Below are 18,916 nucleotides of genomic sequence, written 5' to 3' on the forward strand. Positions count from 1 at the left end.
GGTGCAGAATCTTCAAGAGTTTTCTCAAGAACCAGGTTTCTAAGACTTGATATTCACATTTGGGGTTTTTTTGGGGGGGAACCATGAAAGAAAAAACCTGCATAATAGTAAATGTTGTTACTAAGACTGAACTAAATAGCAAGTTCCATGTCACAGCCAAATAAAATCCATGCTGTATATAATCACAGAGTGAGACATCACTGACAGATGAGATAAGTACTGAGAAGAATTTCAAAGTGGAATTGAGAAGAAGAGTAAAATGTAAGCCTGAGTATCCCTGAGACCACAATCCATGTTTGGGGCCGAGCTTCAGTGCCTATTGATTTGAAGAAAGCTGAAGGATCCAGAATTTTCACACCCGTTCACCTCTGACCCAGAAGCTGCTCTATATAAACTCGCCTTTCATCTGAGGGCACCCTCACCTTGTGCCCTGCTCCACCTTCCTGTCTCCAGTGCTGAAAAACCTCACCTCATAACTCTCCAGATGCTCACAATGGTTCGGCATTGCTAGAGATGCATTTAGTCTTTTCAAAATAAGGAAGCACTGGTTCTTAATTAACTGTCTCTTCTTTGAAATATTTAATTTTTCTCAAGAACATCAATAGTGACCTCCATTAAAGATCTGTTGTGAATCCAGTAACTTCTTAAGCATCATTTCCTGCATGCTTATTTTTCAATTAGCTCTTTGGACCACTCAAAACACATGCTATAAGATACAGAAATCTAAGGTGTCAAGGTTATACTATCACACACTGCTTCCTGCAGTGTGAATTCTTTCAGGAAAGCCTCAGCCCAAATCTCCTGAGACACTCTTCCAGCCTTGCATTGGTCCCTTCAGCCCTGAAGATGCACTTAATGTCTGGAGGGCTCATCACTGAAAAGTGGCCTAGGCAAATCATTTAACATCCATAAGTAAATCATAGGATGTGAGATGATATTTTATTCCAAATCAAAGGATGGAGGGATGCATAATTAATGTACTATCCGGATGAAAGCAGTACTGAATGCGTCCCTGGATACAGCCTTGCTGCCTGTGATACCCTCATATCCTACCTAAGTGCCTCTGTCAAAACACAATCTCACTCTGCCCTGTGGCCATCTATTTTTCTCCAAGCAAATCTTGGTCCCTAAACCATTCCAGTGTTGCTCTTACCTTTTCATGTCTCTGCTTTGAACACAAGTAACCCTATATACCTATTCCTTCTCTCATGTCTGCCATCCCTTAAATCATTTCCAGAGAAAACTATAGGTGTCCATAATGCCCAGACTTGACCAGCCCCTTTAACTGCTTGTATACTTAGATAGAGAGCTTGAATCCTCATTTCTGAGGTGACCCTAACCTCAAGACTCCTTAAGTCCAAACTCAGTTTCCTAATTTGGATAGAATTCCTCGTGTAACATTCATTCTCTGGTTAAGTATACCTACTATTCCACATTTCTCACACAAAATAGTATTTAGACTCATATAAGACCTTCGAGAGAAGCAGTAACATCACAGGAGTCACAGGAGATCAGAGACAATGGAGTTAGTATGAGTGTGGGCCTTTCCAAACATCCCCCACTGGGAGACTCCCTTTCCCATGAGCTTCTCAGTCACCTACTCTTCCCTGGACACCGCTGCTCTTGGCCTCTGCCCAGCAGCCAAACACTGAGACCCCTCCAGAGACTGGCTTTCTTTGTGCATAGTCCCTTGGGCATCCCAGACTGTGAGGAGTCAGGAGCCTGGAGAGTGAACAGTGTTTGTGTCTTCTAGCCCCCAGAGGATACCTAAACATTAGGCTAGTGATGCAGCACACATCTAAAAAGAAAAGCAAATGGTCCAAGTTTTATTTTTCCTTAGTGAACTAAGGAAATGAATTCTTTCACTCATTTATTTGTTTACTTATCTATTTATTTATTATGTATTTGTGGGCATGCCCATGCCATAGTCCATGTGTGAGGGTCACTCCTGAGAATTGAACTCAGGTTGTCAGGCATGACAGTAAGTGCCTTTACCCACTGAGCTATTATACCAGCCCTGATTACTTTTTAAATTCTTCAATATTCCAGAACCTCTAAGGCAGTGGTTTGTAACCTTCCTAATGCTACAACCCCTTAATATCGTTCCCCATGTTGTGGTGACCCCCAACCATAGCATTATTTTTGTTGCTACTTCATAATTATAATTTTGCTACTGTTATGAATCATAATTTAAATATCTTATATTTCTAGGTGTCTTAGGTGACCCCTGTGAAAGAGTCATTCAACCCCTAAAGGGGTCATTACCCACAGGTTGAGAACCACTGCTCTAATGGGTATTTTCCTAAGATTTCCTCTTAGTCCTCTGAAGGACTGCTGTCAATATACCCACATCTCATAGATGAACTTGAGATGCAAAGAAGTGCCCAAAGCATCTAAGATTAAGAAAGAAGCTGCAGATTCGACATCAAAACACATCTCACTGGTTTCATGCAGTTAGCACATCCATGTGATGATGCCATGAATGTGATTGTCAATAACTAACGCTTGGAGACCCTGATTTCTATTGTTTTTTTAATGTACCTGATATGGGATTGCTGCATCAGGTTAGCCCTGTTTTTCAAATTTCATAAATTTACCACATTACCCTATTACCACAGATGTTTTCTTATCACAATCTCTACCTACAGTGCAAAGGGGTTCCAGCTTATCCACATTTTGACCCAAAGTTGATTTTTACATTGGGGCACTGGTTTGGTTTGAGTTTTCATGATCATGCCTATAAGTCAAGTGTATTATCTCACTGTAGTTTATTTCTAATCTCTGTAATGATTAGTGACAAAGAGCATCTTCACATGTGTTAGCTTGTCATTTGTATATGGCCTTTACAGAAATGTCTTTTGCACTTTTTGAGTATCTAATTTTTGTTGTTGAATTATAGGATTTCATCATTTACTAGGTAAATAATTCTTATTACATATACAATTCTAATATATCTTCTTCCATCCTGTTTGGTGTCTTTGCATCCTATGTTGTCAAAATTATTTCTGTTCCTTGTGTGGTTAGATCTATCTATTTTTCACTTTTGCTGCCTACATTTTTGGAAGTCATATCCAAGAAATCTTTACAATGTTAAATGTTTTCTCTAGTTTCATGATTTTCAGTCTTCAACTAATTCTTTACATTTTTCAATTAATTTTTGCATATGGTGTAAGATAAGAGTCTCATCTAGTAGTTTTGAATTTGAATGTCCAGTGTTTGCAACACCACGACCAACGTCAGATCTATTAACCAAATATACCTCTGAGTATAGATCTGAGCTCCCTATTCTATTATTGTTCCGTCTTTATGTCAGTACTATACTGATCTTTCTTGATAGACTTAAAACTAAGGCTAATCAGAAGAGGTGAAAGACAGTTCATTCTAATCAAGGGAACAATTAACCAACTTGCTACTGCAGTTTCTCCTAGCACTTTGAATTTTAGTATCAGAGAATTAGCCTTACTAAGATTTGCAATTGCATTAAGAATCAAATATATTTGTGTGTGCTCTATGAAATTGTGTGGGTGTCAGAAGGGGATTGGACCCAGAGCATTATTCTCTACATCCCAGATTCTGAATTGGTTTCTTTTACTGTGCTTCAGATTTCTTTGTCCAATCCATTCATTAGAAATGGGCCAACACCATTGACCTTAAGTTTACATAAAATAAAATAAAATCTGTTTTAAGTGGAGGAGGTTTGTGCTCCAGGAATAAACACAGGAATCAAATAAAATGGATTCATTGCTGAGCCAGAGAACAAGATCTAGTTTCTACCACAATGTCATACAAGGGGAGGAACAAGAAAATTCTAGTAAGGGAAAAGGTGACAGACTAACTTTCATCAGCAGAGGGACTCAGGTTAGATTGGAATAGAGATTTTTTAAAAAACAAAATAACACCCATTAGAGCAGTGGTTCTCAACCTGTGGGTCATGACCCCTTTCTATTTAGTTCTGTACCCCACTTTTTAATTGGATTGTTTGGTGTTTTGGAGACTAGCTTCTTGAGTTCTTTGTGTATTTTGGAGATCAGCCCTCTATCAGATGTGGAGTTGGTGAATATCTTTTCCCAGTCTGTGGGCTGCTGTTCTGTCTTGCTCACTGTGTCCTTTGACTTACAGAAGCTTCTCAGTTTCAGGAGGTCCCATTTATTAGTTGTTGATCTCAGTGTCTATGCTACTGGTGTTATGTTCAGGAAGCAGTCTCAAATTACGATCTGATAGCATTCCAAATCAATACACCAGAAAATATAATCACTTCTGTTAAACTCCAATGAGAAGTAGAAGTGTTCTTCAAGGACACTCTACACCTGTAAACCAGTCCATGTCCATAGATCTCAAAGTTAACTTGCAGTGGGCTGGAGCTCGAGGTATGAGAGGTATGTTCATGAACCTTGAGTGGACTGGTGAAAGAAGCAATGTATCAGCAGACTCCATATCCGCTCCCGGATCTGCTTGGTCCTAATACCATAAATGATAGGGTTTAGGGTGGGTGGGATAATCAGGTACAAGTCAGCTAACAACACCTGGGTGTGCAGAGGAACTTTGTCCTGCCCTAGCCAAGCTACATAGATGGATGCCATACCAGGGAGATAGTACAGTGCCATGACCCCTACATGAGAGCCACATGTGCTTAATGCCTTCCTCTGTGCATTCTTTGAGGACAGACCAAATACTGCCCTGAGGATCAAAGTATAAGAGGCAGAAATGAAGGCCACATCTGAACCCACAATGATGGAGGAAAAAATCAAACTGTAGAGACTGGTGGGCATGGGGTCAGCACATGTTAACTTGGCCACAGCCATGTGTTCACAATAGGAATGTGGAACTACATTGGAGCCACAGAAAGGCAAATGACTCAACATCCAACTCAACGGAGTCATGAAAATAACAGCTCTAATGGTGATAGTTATATTAATCCCCAGCATCACATGAGGGGTGAGAATTCTCATATAATGTAGGGGCTTGCAGATGGCCACATAGCGATCAAAAGCCATGGCCAGTAGCAGCCCTGTCTCCACAGCTGTGGCTGCGTGGATAAAGTACATCTGAGTGAAGCAGGCATTAAAGCTGATGGAGCTGTCTCCTGAGCTGAAGATGCTCACCATCTTAGGTACCACAGAAGAAGCCATAACAATGTCCACAGCAGCCAAAACACATAGAAAGAAGTACATGGGCTCTTGTAGAGTGGAATCTATGCAGATCACAATAATGATGAGGGTGTTTCCTAAGAGAGCTATGCTGTACATGGAACTCAATGAGATGGCCAGCCCGAGATAAGAAGACTGCAAACCTGGAATGCCCACAAGGAAGAAGGTAGCAGGAGATTCCATTGTGTGGTTGTAGGATGTAGCCAGCATCACTTGTCAGACTGTTAACCTATAAGGTACTGTAAGAGAACTAATATTTTTATAAAATTGATTCTTGTGTGTGTGTGAGATGCTCATAAATTGTTGGAGTATTTTCTTCTTGGTGGTATTTTCATGAGCTACAATAATTAACATATTTAAAAAGTAACCTTCCATTCTATACGGATTCTGTGCTTTGCCAATTTCTATTCACATCTCAAGGATCAACTCTTCAGTTTTTTCCCTTATAGCAATGTTCTCTTTGTCTCTGTCTCTTCTCTCACTCTTACTCTCCCTTCCCTCTCCCTTCCCTCTCCCTCCTCCCCCCTCCCACCTCCCTCTCCCTACTTACATACTTATTCCTATGTAAGTATCACATGTTCATTTTTAATTCAAGAATTCATGAAATAATTCATGTTTAACCTTAATGATTTCAAATTAATGATTCCAATAGTCTACCTATGGTTTATGATATACAGTCAAGCATGTATTATTTATTTGTAACTTTGTATAATCCTAGCCTGTGGAACAAAGTGCACAGCCTCAGCTCTGCCAATTAGCATCTGTATTAGCTGGGCTAAGGGCCTTCATAATCTGGATCAGCCAAGGGGTCAGAAAGGACTAGAAGATAAAGCTACTCTGCTGTTTCCAATTTCATTCAACTGACACAGTCTACATGTAAAGTAAAATAAAGAGATCAGCAGCCTAGGGGAGCAGTGTGGATGAACCTTCATATAATTTTTCTGCTTCTTCAATATGGTTTACCTATTTTCATGATAGACTACCAAGGCACTACAGAGACCAAGAAAACATTATCCTTGTGAAATAAAGAATGTTTCAAACAAAACATATGGTAACACTAAGATGAGAAACAGTATTTATAATGAGTGAAATTCTACATTGGTAGAATATAACAAATATCCATGTAAAACTTAAAGGAAAAGTTACTTCATCCAATATCCTGTAACAACATATAGTCAATTTGAAGTTCCCAAATATGTTTTCCCAGCACTGACTTCCAGCAGTGTATTTAACACAGCATTAAAGTCAAGAAAAGAATTATGGATACTCACCCAAAAAAAGTATTATAGATTTGCCTTGATAGTTTTACCGCTCTGTCTGTTTAGGATCTGAGCTCCAACCTTGGCAGTGTTTGCCTTTGCCCTCATTCAGATATTGTTCGGTGACTGGATATGGAATAACTTTCCCAGATGTCCTAAAACAAAGGATCAACACTACCATCACATTCCTGTGCTGTAACCCTTTACTTCTCTTCCCTCTAACTTGCTCATTTTCTGTGATTTTATATGGTACTTGAATGTGTGTACAGACCCACAATACTCTAAGAACACATCACACAAGGCCCCCTTTGGTTTGGTGATATCACTCAGACCTGGGAATGCTGAAGGATCTTCAAGAAGCAAAACTCAAAATCCCTTCTGTTGTCTCATGCAAAATATGTTATTAAAGTTATGTCATTTACAGACTCTGAAGACCCCCTATGGAAGGCCTCACCCTCCCTGGGGAGCAGAAAGGATATGGTTTAGGTGGAGTGTTAGTTGGTGGGGGGCAGAGGAGGAGGGGAGGGAGAGGGAACTGGGATTGACATGTAAAACAATCTAAACAATCTTGTTTCTAATTTAAATAAAAAATGGAGGAAAAATAAAAATTAAAAATTAAAAAATAAGATAGCAATGACCCTCAAACTGACATTAAAATGCTGTCACTATCAAAATGTAGAATCTACAGAAATTGATCCTAAGACTCATATAGAAATAAATAATAATGATCTAGCATACACTCCATGAAACAATCCTCAATAAAAGTAAATTTGAACAAAAAAAAAGTTATGTCATTTAGAGATAGAAAAACAGTGGCTAATAGCAGTGGCTCTAAAATCATATTGCATAGAATGTAAACCCTAGTTTGTCACTTGCTAGCCATTTTACCTTGATCAAATCACGTAAACCTTCCAACCCTTAACTTGTACATTGGTAAGAGAGAAATAAGCATCCCCATATCAAAGAGGTATTTTGAACTTAAATGAAAAGCTAGGCACAGTGCTTATTATGCTGGTTTGAACAATAGATGTCCAGTAAAGTATACAAAGTAAAAACCAACATTGCTTATCCTGCTTAATCCAATATGTGCAGATTACTCCAAATAGCATACTTAAATGAGTATGACTGAATTCAAGGCAAAGTAACAATCAAAAACTCCATTAGAAAAACAAGTATTCCTGAAGATTTCCTCCTTGTCCTTCAATGAGCTACCACTGCAGTTGTCCCTATTTTGAAAGATGTTTGGTGTTTACCAGGATGCTTGATACTCGGGTGCTCAAAAAAGACTGTATGGGTTAATCCTATAAATTGCTCTAAACAGCATACTTAAATGGGTAATGTAACTCAGAGACCATTTGTTTAAGCATGCATTGCCTGAAAGTTTGCTCACCCCCTTGGTCTGCCACTGGAAGGCATTTCCTACAGGGATAGACACAGCGAGGTTCTAATAAACTGTAATTTGCTGCAGTTCTGTGGAGGCTGTTTAATTGTTTTCATGTCACTCTAGTGGAATCATTACAACTCATTTCTGATAACAAAGTCTAAGAACTGTTATTTGGTGGTGATGGTGCTGCTGCTGCTGCTGTATAAAAGTTCTTCCAGAGATGAAAGGATGGTTTGGAAGTGGATATGACAAGAATCGTCACGGCAGTTAAATCTGTACTTTCACTATTTATCCTATTACTCTCAACAATATTCCACATCCAGGGGAAATGAACAGGTAGCTTAGCCCAGAACTAGACTCAAGATCCCAAATATGGGCAATACTACATTAGGACCAATTAACCTCTTTCTTCGAATCCCTTATCTAAATATTGCATTGCTAAAGCCCCCACCTAGTAGGTTACCACATCAATTGCATGACTTGTGTTCACTTAATAATAGACAAATATAACCAAGGAACTAATTCCTTAAGTTTCCAGGGATCTTCAAACCAAGAGTTCTTATTTGACAGACTCTGAGACCAGGCTTACTAGCCACTAAATCCTGTGTCCTCTAGTCAATAATGGGCTTCCAGGCTAAGCTGACATATTCCTACCCTTGGATAATGTCTCAGTTATCCCCTTTCATTTCTCTTCTGTGTGTCTGGTCCCTCCCTGAGTAATTGTATAGATCAGACTGGTGAGCATCTCTTCTCAGAATCCCATGTGCCACAGAAAACATTTTCTGTTATTTAAGCACTAGAAAAACATTCACCTGATTTTCCATCCTAACTGTATGCCATACACTTGCCATTTCAGTGTCAATCCTGAACAGTTAAGACTAACTGACCTGACACCCAGGTGCCTGCAGCCACTTTGAGCAGAGTCTTCAGGAATTATCGGGAAAACCAAATGTGTGAAATCTCAGTGCAGATTATGAAACTTAGAAACAACAAACCACAAAGGGGGAAAAAGTTGTATAATGACAGAGGCCGAAGGTCATGGTAAGCTCCACATGGTGGGTCATAGGAACCTTGCTGTGTGGGTAGTCAGGGGTAAGACAACCTCAGTAAAAGAACAGGTGAGAACTGACGAAAGCAGTCAAAACAAAACAGTGGTTGAATGAGGGAAAACAACTCAGGATACTCTGGCTGCTATATCTACCTTAGATGCCACAAATTCAGGGCTCAGCATCACTACCTATGGATCTGAGGAGAACCCCCAAAGATCCAGAATTCCACTGCCCCATTCATCCTTCTCTTCTGGCCACCTGACAGAAACCCACCTTTTTGCCGAGGGCATGGTATGCTTATGCCCTGCCCACCCTTCCTCTCTCCAGTCCTGACAACCTCACCTCACCACACTTTCTATGACCTTCTAAAGTTGCTTACTTTTCCTATTAATCAATACTCACAGGAGGTTGCATCTGTTACAAGCCTCTTTCAAGAGCAAGCATTTGATTCAGTCATTTTTCTTTAAAATTTTTACCTAACTCCACCTATTATGAAGTTTATTTTCTTGTGAAAAAAATGGGTTCCATCCAAGATCTGTTGCCATGCTTGTGACTCCTTTTAGCATCAGTAACTGCATCCTTGATTTTTTTAAGATTCTAAATTTCATTGAAGGTGAAAGTGAACTGCGTGTCTCATCTTAATGCACCCTGCTGCCAATGGTAACCCTGTGTGCCTCTCCCCACCATGCAAACACACTGATACTCAGCCTATAGTCTTCTCATATAGCTCCTGTGTCTTAAAACTGTCTCTCTATTATCCCAGAGTTGGACTTCTCCCTTCTTCTTTCTGTTTTAAACACAAGTACTTTTTATATTCCAGTTCACTCTCCCATATCCTCCGATCTCCCATACTTCCAGCAGAATCCTTTGATGTTAACAGTACCTTCCAAACCTGGCCACCCTCTGCACTTTGGCAGAGGACTTGAATCCTCCTTTCTAGGGTGCCCATGCCCTAGAGACTGTGTCAGTCCAACTTCCTGTTTCAGTTGCCTGCATGCCAGAGTTTTGTTTACTGTAACTTTCTCTAATTATCTATGTATGGTGATACACATATTTTCACCCCCCCAAAAAAAACAAGGTTTATTCTGGGCCCTTCCCAGAAGCAGTGAGCACCACAGGAGACCAAGGAAAACAACAGAGTGTCAGGATGAGTATTGTCCTTTTCAAAGACCTCCCACAGGGATCCCTCCTCCCTGTTACTCTATCATCCTGTCTTTTCCCTGGAGACCCAGCATCCCTTGGCCTCTGCCCAGCAGCTAAACACTATAATTCCTCCAGAGTACTGGCTTTTTTCTGTGTTCCATCTGGAGCCTCCCAGACCTCAGGATGAATCAGATGCCTAGTGCCTTAACAGGCTTTGTTTCTTCAGGTCACAGGGGATACCTAAACACCAGTCTGATAATAGTGAGTTCATCCCAAAAGAAAACAAAAGGGTTCGATGGAAAGCCTGTACGTGCCAGGCACCCAGAGAGATTCTTTTCAAGGTGTTTTCTCATTGTATTCTCAACCCTCTGGTTTTGCTGCCACCATGATGTCTGCATGTTGTAGATGATGTGTGACAGAAGTCATAGAGCTAGGAAGTCAGAGAATCCAACGTTAGAGTCTAATCAATGGTGCATCTAGCATTGTTTAACAACTGTTCAGACTAGTAGTATAACTGATCTCTCAAATCCACATCAGTGTTCCCTGGTTCCTCCTAGAGATTCATGGTGGCCTCTATCCATTAAGTATTTCTCATGACATTGTAAAGCTCTCTTTGAATAGATCTCTGTGAGTTCACTGTGTAGACCAGATAGCACATAGGCTATCCAGAGCTACCCAGTGAGATCCTATCTCAAAATCAAAGAAGTGTTATGTGACAGTCTGAGCACATAGCTCAGAGGTGGAGCACTTTGCCTAGCATGCACAGTTGAATAAATGTGTGAAAAATAAGATAGTACAATTTTTACTTGTGTTGATTTTTTGTGAATTTCACATCATGTGTTCTGATCCCATTTACCTCCCTATCCCCTTGCATCTGCCCTCTGCCCTTGCAACCCCCGCAAAAAAAAAAAAACCCAAATTTAAAAGAAAAACCAAAATCAAATTAAACAAAACAGAGCACAAAGGAGGAGGAGGAGGAAGAGGAGGAGGAGGAGGAGAAGAAAAAGAAGAAGAAGAAGAAGAAGAAGAAGAAGAAGAAGAAGAAGAAGAAGAAGAAGAAGAAGAAGGAGGAGGAGAAGGAGGGAGGAGGAGGAGAGGAGGAGGAAGGAGAAGGAGAAGAAGAAGAAGAAGAAGAAGAAGAAGAAGAAGAAGAAGAAGAAGAAGAAGAAGAAGAAGAAGAAGAAGAAGAAGAAGAAGAAGAAGAATCTTATCATGGAAACTGTAGTGTGGCCCAGTGAGTCACACAGTTTACTCTTTAGTCCATACATCTCTCATCTTTACTTGTAAGTGTTCATTGCCATTGCCATGAGTCATTGGTCTGGTTCGAGGCCTCTGGTTTCTGCTACACAACTGGTAATGGGTTCTCACTGGGGCTTTTCTTGGATATCCTGTTGTCCTGTGTCAAGGATATCCTGCTGTTTTGGATCTATAGGTTTGTTTCCTTCACATGCTCCAACAGTTCATAGATGCAGTGGATGCTGAGGTGGGCCAACTCAGAGCCCTGCTTCTGATCCTGTGTAGATCAGCCTGGGTTGGTCAAGTCACTAGCTTTCCCTCATCGTCACTACCAGGATGAGCTCTCCAGCATTGCCTAGACTAGCTCACCAAATATAGCCCACTGGCAAGGAGTGGGGCCAGTTCACCTGCTCTTGGGTCCTCAGATCTGGGTCCCCCTCACTCATATCAACAAGGCCAGTTCTACTGTCTTGCCCAGGCAAGGTTCAGGGCCCTCTTTCCCAATTGCTGTGGAGGGCATGAGGGGGCAGTTTGTGGGGTCAGCTCTCCTGCTCTCACACCCTCAGGGTGGGCTCACCTGCCTCCCAATAACAGGGTTAGCTCTAGAGTGCTGCCCACAAAGGAAGCAGAGGCTACTTTCTCATTCACTGCAGCAAGTGAGGGTAAGGGCTAGCTCTCCTACTCTTATGACTCCAGGGCCAGCTCTCTTACCTGCCGCAGGTGGTAATGGGTGAGAGGGGAGGGTATACTTCCCTTACCCATGCCACCACATGGTAGACAAGGAGTGCAGGGTCAATTCTTCTGCTCTCATGCCCTCAGGCATGGGCTCACCTGAGTCCCCAACCACAGGAATAGCTCTAGTGTGCTTCCCAGGTATGGTGCATACCAATGGTAAGGGGTGAGTAGTTGATATTTTTGAAATCAGAAGATGGAGAGACTCCAATGCTCATAGATTTCTAGAATTAATACTGTAGATACAGTCTAGGGATCTTGATTGGGTTCATTGCTCTGACAATTAAAGATTTAAAATGCAGGAAAAACTTGCTTGTAGCATGCAACAGTGGAGAAATCTCGAACAGGTATTTATTTGGGATGAGGAAACACACACACACACACACACACACACACACACACACACACACACACACGACACACAGAGATAAAAAAAAAAAAAAAAGCAGCAGCCTCCTGAAGCCAAAACATCCAGTCTTTTCTCAAGGGCTGGGTTTTTTAAGTTCTGAAAAGTTTTTCTCTCCTAACATCTGGTTGGTCAGTTTGAAGATAGGATGATCTACTGGCCCACACCTATTGTATGGCATGTCCTGGTCCAGCCTTGAACCTGTCAAGTCAATCCATCAGCAGGGGTCTTGCCAATTGGAGACAAGAGCCTACAAAGCCTTTGTTTAAAGCTGCCAGGCTTTTGTCTCAAATCTTGATGGTAAGGAGGAAGCTGGCCATGTTGGAAATTCACCACATTTATTACCTAGTCATTGCCCCTCTCCCTACCTGTCTACCTTCCAGGGAATCTGTCTAACTCCTTGTCCCTCATTGTGAAGATAGCCAGCCTATCAAAAGCAACCTACATATTCATTGCAATTCCAATGCTATTTTTCAAGAGATTGAAACAATAATTAAAATTCATCTGGAAACACAAGACCAAGGATAGCCAAAACAATCCTGAACCATAAAGCACTGCTGGAGGCATCACCATTCCTGACTTCAAGTTATACTACAAGCCACGGTTATAAAACATGGCAAAGTACTGGGATAAAAACAGATGTATCAATTGATGGTGTAGAATTGAGGATCCACACATGAGCCCACACACAAAGAGCCCAAAGTACACACAAGAGAAAATATTAATGATATGACAGTCAAACTTAACAGTGTCATGGAGAGGGATGAAGCTATCTCTCACCCTGTACAAAGCTCAATTCCAAATGGGTCAAGGACCCCAACATAAATTCAGATACCCTGAATCTGTTAGAGGAAAAGGTAGAGAACACTTTTCAACTTATAGACACAAAAGCTAATACATTCTTTTAAACATAGGCACATTTAAGAACTTTCTGAATAGGGTTCCAGTAGTGCAGACATTAAGACCAACAATTGACAAATGGGACATCACAAAGCTAAAAGCTTCTGTACTGCAAAGGACACAATCAACTGCATGAAGAGGCAGCCTGCCGAATAATAATAAAAAAAAATCTTTGCTATCTAAAGAACTCAAAACCCTAAACCACACAAGAAAACAACTCAATTTAAAAATGAAGCATGGAACAAAACAGAAGTCTCAAAAAAAGGAATAGAAATGGTTAAGTTGTCTCTTTATGTTCATGTGTTTCTTCCTCCTCCCCACCAATGGTTGCTTTACAGCTGCCTGGATTCTACAAGTGCAATGTCTTTAGCCATCAGAGGAATTCAAAATAAACTGCTTTGAGATTTCATCATACCCTAGGGAGAAGGGCTAAGATTTATAAAAAAAAATAATAATAAACGATAGCAAATGTTCTCTTGGATGTGGAGGAAATAGAACACTTGTTTACTGTTGGTAGGAGTACAAACTATAACAGTTACTATGGATATCAGTGTGGAGGTCCCTCAAAATGCTGTGAACAGATCTTCCATATGATATAGCTATACAACTCCTGGACATATACCCAAATAATTCTACCTCATACTAGAGATACTTGCTCAGTATCTCTGTTCACTGTTAGTCTATTCACAAGAGCCAGGAAATGGAATAGCCTAGATGTCCACCAATTGGTGAATGAAAATGTGATACATACATATGATGGAAATTCATTCAGCTATAAAGAAAAATAAATTACAAAATTTGCATATAACCAGATAGAGCATTATACTGACTGAGATAGTACGGACTGAGAAATATAAATGCTACCTGTTCTCTCTCATGTGTATCTTAGTATTGAACCTTTAGATTTGTGTGTTTTAAACTGGAATACCCATAGATATCAGGAAACAAGTAAAGGTCCATGAAAGTGATTTAAAAGGAGGACAGAGATACATCATAAATGGTATTAAGGGAGAAAGAATAATAATTGAGCTGGACAAGTTAAGGGGGTGGGGAATAAGAAGGCAAGATAGAGGAAGGGGCTAAGAAGGAACAACTAGCATTGAAGACCCTTGAAAAATCCACAGAGAAACCTACTACTTTAGAAACTTCATAAAATACATATTGATATAAAAATAGTTTAAATGGAATTACCTTATAATGAATTGAAGGAGGGATGCCTTTTCCCAGACACCATAGACTATCAAACTAAACGCCTGTGCCAACTAGTGCTTGCCTCTCTTTTGAGTTGTTGGAGTCCCACAGATATCGTTAACATTACAAAGTAATGCCCTTGTTTTTGGTTACCCTCCAAAATTTGATAGTAAGACCCTATTGACAAAGATACTGCACACTTTAATTATAGGACACAGAAATCAGCTGGTACTGACCCGGAAGCTTTGTCCCCACTGGCTAGCTTTCATGGTGTTGGGAGGTGCTTTGCACACTACTCTTGGAGAACAGTAATCAACAGCCTGTAATAACAACTGACCTAACTGACCTAACTGACCTGGTGAGATAGAGCCACTGGGTGCAATAGTGGCACAAATGTTATAGGAGTAACAAACCACTTTCTGATTAGAAGACCTGCTCCACAAAACAGAACTCATTTCTAGTACTATTAAATAGTCCAATAACCAGTGGCTGAATAGTTCAAAACTCTAGGGAAGGACAAATTATTATTATTCTGCTAGGTGAATATGTACTTATCTTTATACCAATAGATTAATGCCTCTCTCAACCCTCAACAAAGAAGTTTCTTTTTGCAGTAGGTGGTGATTAACACAGAAACTCACAACTGATTAGTGTGCAGAGAGCAAGAATTACAGAGTGGTTGGCCCTAAATGAGACATACGCATATTCCTCTTCCCCTCAAGATTTATGGATTATTTCAGAAGTGACAGAAAGCCTATAAGAGCCAAAAGTATTGGATGAATTACTCAAAACAGTGTTTTCCAGACATGACAGGACTATTGCATACAACTCGAAGTTGTTGTGACTGGATGCATAAGAACTTCACAAGATCAAACTAGCAAAATCCAAGCATGGATAGAAGAGGAGCTTATAAAGTCCCTTTCTCCCTAATTTGAGAACTTTTGGCAATCTGGTAGCAATGAGATGGAGAGAGAGTTGGTTTTCTTCAGGATGCAACCCCTAGTAGGATATGCATGCTCCAGGATATGTCCCTACACTAATGTACATACTAATAATATTAAATGGATTCAGAGGTTTTAAAAAATGACCACATGAAATTGGGAGGGAAAAGTGGTAATGGGTATAGGGAAGATTCTAAAAGAGAGGATGAAGTGTAGATTTCCTTCAAAACATATTATATGCATGTATGAAATTCTTAGACAATAAAAACACTTCCATTGAGATTTTTTGCTTATGCCATACAAAGACCATGGATCATCCAGTATGGAGAAAAAAAAAAGAAGTGATACCACATATATCTGACTTAGTTACATCATAGACTCCCTTCACTCTATAGGCACCTAGACATAGACAAATGTACTTTGATCATCTAACAGTTTTCTTTTCTCTATTTAAAAGTATTCTAAAATTTTATTTACTTTATTTGTTTTTGGGGGGATTTCATATGTGAACACTGTATTTACATCATTCTCCTTCTTCCTCTCCTTCCTCTAATTCCTCCTGTGTCCCTCCCACTCATTCTCAAATTCATAGTCTCTTATTTTTTAATTGTAATTATTTCATATATGTGTGCATAAGTTTGCAAATACAGGGTGCTAAGATTATTTGCTCATATGTGTTTAGGATTGACCTCTTGGAAATGTCTAGCCCTTTCTTGGGAGCTGGTCCCAGGATAAAAGAGTATTTTGCAAACCCATTTCTTCAGAATTACTATAGGACTTATTGGATCTTCATTGATGTAATTATTATTTAATTTATAAGTAAATAAAATATTTTAATTAGTTGGAGAATCATTTAGTTTAATAGAGGTTACTTTCAAGAATACAGACAACTGATGGGCAACTACACAATTAAAGTAATTCTTAACATTATAAGAATAAATGTGTATATTATGTAGCTAAACAATTTGTCATAGCTTATGTTCATCTCTACTTGTAAATAAGAAAAATTATGTTACTCAATTAAATTGGATTTTATGATACCACATATCAAATGCCTATATTCCAAAATATAATACAGAACAAGAATTACCATATTTTATCTGCATAAACCTTTCTTGACCTTGTATTTTAATGGATATGAAAAACTGATTTCACCATAACTGCTAAATGTGAAACTCATGGTTTTTCCCCTGACTACTTACTCTGTATCTGGATTGTGTCTCCACCCCACTAGGCCCTGTTCTTTCTCCCCTGAAACACTTGGATGATCCTTCTACGTATCTGCTTGGTCTTCACACTGTAGACAACAGGGTTTAGCACAGGGGGAAGGAGAAGGTAGATATTGGCCATGAGCATGTGCATGATTGGTGATAAATGTTTCCCAAATCTGTGGATCATGGTGGCACCGATGAGAGGAATATAAAAGAGAAGCACAGCACAGATGTGGGAAAGGCAGGTGTTGAGGGCTTTGAGCCTCTCGGATCTGGAGGCAATGCCCAGCACTGTCTTCAGGATGAGTATGTAGGAAAAGAGAATGATGAGGGCATCAAACCCTAATGTGAGGATGACGACAATGAGGCCATAGAGGCTGTTGACATGGGTACTCGCACAGGCTAACCTCATTGCATCTTGGTGAAGACAATATGAATGAGATAAGACATTGGAACGACAGAAGGGCAGCCTCTTTATAAGAAATGGCACCGGGAAGACCACACAGACTGCCCGGGCAAAGACAACTAGTACAATCTTTCCAATAAGGCCGTGAGTGAGGATAGAAACATAACGCAGAGGATCTCGGATGGCCACAAGTCTGTCGAAGGCCATGGACACTAGGACTCCAGATTCTACTACTCCAAATCCGTGGATGAAGAACATCTGTGTCACACATGCATCAAGGGGGATCTCAGGAACATTGAACCAGAAGATGCTGAGCATAGAGGGCAGAGTGGACATGGAGAGACTAACATCAGTCAGAGCCAAGATGCAGAGGAAGTACATAGGCTCATGGAGGCTCTGCTCCACCTTGACAACTGCTAAGATGGTGCCATTTCCCAGGAGGGTGAGTGTGTAGAGAAATCCCAGGGGAAAAGCCATCCATGGGTTCTTGTCTGGCATCCCTGGGATGCCTGTCAGAATGAAACTATGGTGGCTTTTATGTGAAGTATTTGAATTCATCTTGGTGATCTCACCACTTGATGAAGCTTGTCTCTCCCACTTAGCTCACAGCTCCTATAATGAAAAGATAGTTTCATTTGAGATAGTAAACGGCTTTATAAATGCATGCCAAGAAAAAGAAAAAAGATTGGGTTAACAAATAGTGCCTAGGTAACTTTTGCTCTACTTTGCACTACAGCTTCCTAGAAAAATGTAATGACTTCCCTTCTCTTTACACGTGTGTGTGTGTGTGTGTGTGTGTGTGTGTGTGTGTGTGTGTGTGTGTGTGTGTATCTCACTATGCCCTAACACACTGTGTTTATAATGAACTATATGTCATGATATTGTGGATACACTTGTTCATTACATATACGTCATTAATATTTAATTCTCACAAATGTCAAAAATATACAGTTTTTATAAACCTAATTTTAAGGAAGGAAAGAACAAAGAATAAGATACATAAAAATTTACGCAAATTTTATTTTCAGGTTCTCTTACTAATAAATAGTGTAGCTCTCTTATGTCATTTTCTGTCATTTTTCCCACATCTACACCTCTTCCAGCACATTTTTTTCATTCTAAAGTTAGAATGAACTATTTTTTTCTAGAAACATGACTTATCAATCAATCACAAACAAAATTCTCTTTAAGAGCTTCCAATGTACTTAGAAGAGAATCATAAATTCCATTATCAGAGCCCTCAAAGTACATGATACAATATTTAATCTATATTTACATCTTTAGTAACTTGCAACAGTTAGATTCTTCCATTTTGTCCCTTCAGGCCAGCCAAATTTGCATCCTTAGATTTCATTTAAATACTTCCTGATACAAAGTTTCTAGAAAATGCCTTTTCTAATTTGCTTATAATGTCTTCCCACATTGGTTTCTCTTTACCTGTCCAAGTACACTAGCAGTAGTTTGAAAATCTTTACTATGCTGCTTTCACATGCTGGAATCTCTTCTTAGAAATGAATGTAGTTAATTAAATATTGTATAAGTACTTTCAGAAAGGTATATACTCATACTTTTCTGAAACTATTAAAAGTTAAACACAATAAAGGATAAAATACTTTATTATTCATCATCACTTCATAGAGCATACATGGGGAATATACAAGCATTTTAATATATTCAGTGAAGGAAGAAAACAATTAATGGGTGAAAATAGGTTATTAAATATTAGGCTCTCCCCATCCCACATGAAGGGATGCACTATTGGCCTGGACACATGGGGGAGGGCCTAGGCCTGGCCCAGGATGATGTGGCAGACTTTGGGGAGCCCCTGTCAAGGGCCCTACCCTATCTGGGGAGTGGAGGGTGGATGGGGTGGGGGGGCAGGTGGGGTTGGGGGAGGGTTGGGAAGGGAGG

General features: G+C 39.9%; 2 protein-coding genes across 2 annotated transcripts; both read right to left on the bottom strand.

Annotated features, from left to right (window-relative positions):
* Positions 1-4,382: 4,382 nt before the first annotated feature.
* LOC100761243 (olfactory receptor 52I2) lies at positions 4,383-5,357 on the bottom strand. Its single transcript, XM_027407965.2, has one exon. It carries the CDS (start codon positions 5,355-5,357, stop codon positions 4,383-4,385), a length of 975 nt encoding a protein of 324 aa, XP_027263766.1.
* Positions 5,358-16,618: 11,261 nt separating this feature from the next.
* On the bottom strand, positions 16,619-17,563 carry LOC100761534 (olfactory receptor 51H1). Its single transcript, XM_027407964.1, has one exon. It carries the CDS (start codon positions 17,561-17,563, stop codon positions 16,619-16,621), a length of 945 nt encoding a protein of 314 aa, XP_027263765.1.
* Between the last annotated feature and the right edge of the window lie 1,353 nt (positions 17,564-18,916).

Source organism: Cricetulus griseus, chromosome 3 (genome assembly GCF_003668045.3).
Source record: "Cricetulus griseus strain 17A/GY chromosome 3, alternate assembly CriGri-PICRH-1.0, whole genome shotgun sequence".
NCBI classification, from domain to species: domain Eukaryota; kingdom Metazoa; phylum Chordata; class Mammalia; order Rodentia; family Cricetidae; genus Cricetulus; species Cricetulus griseus.

What these genes read in the sequence shown, in the direction of transcription:
- LOC100761243 (XM_027407965.2), bottom strand. Translation starts at nt 5,357, where the DNA reads ATGCTGGCTACATCCTACAACCACACAATGGAATCTCCTGCTACCTTC.
- LOC100761534 (XM_027407964.1), bottom strand. Translation starts at nt 17,563, where the DNA reads ATGAATTCAAATACTTCACATAAAAGCCACCATAGTTTCATTCTGACA.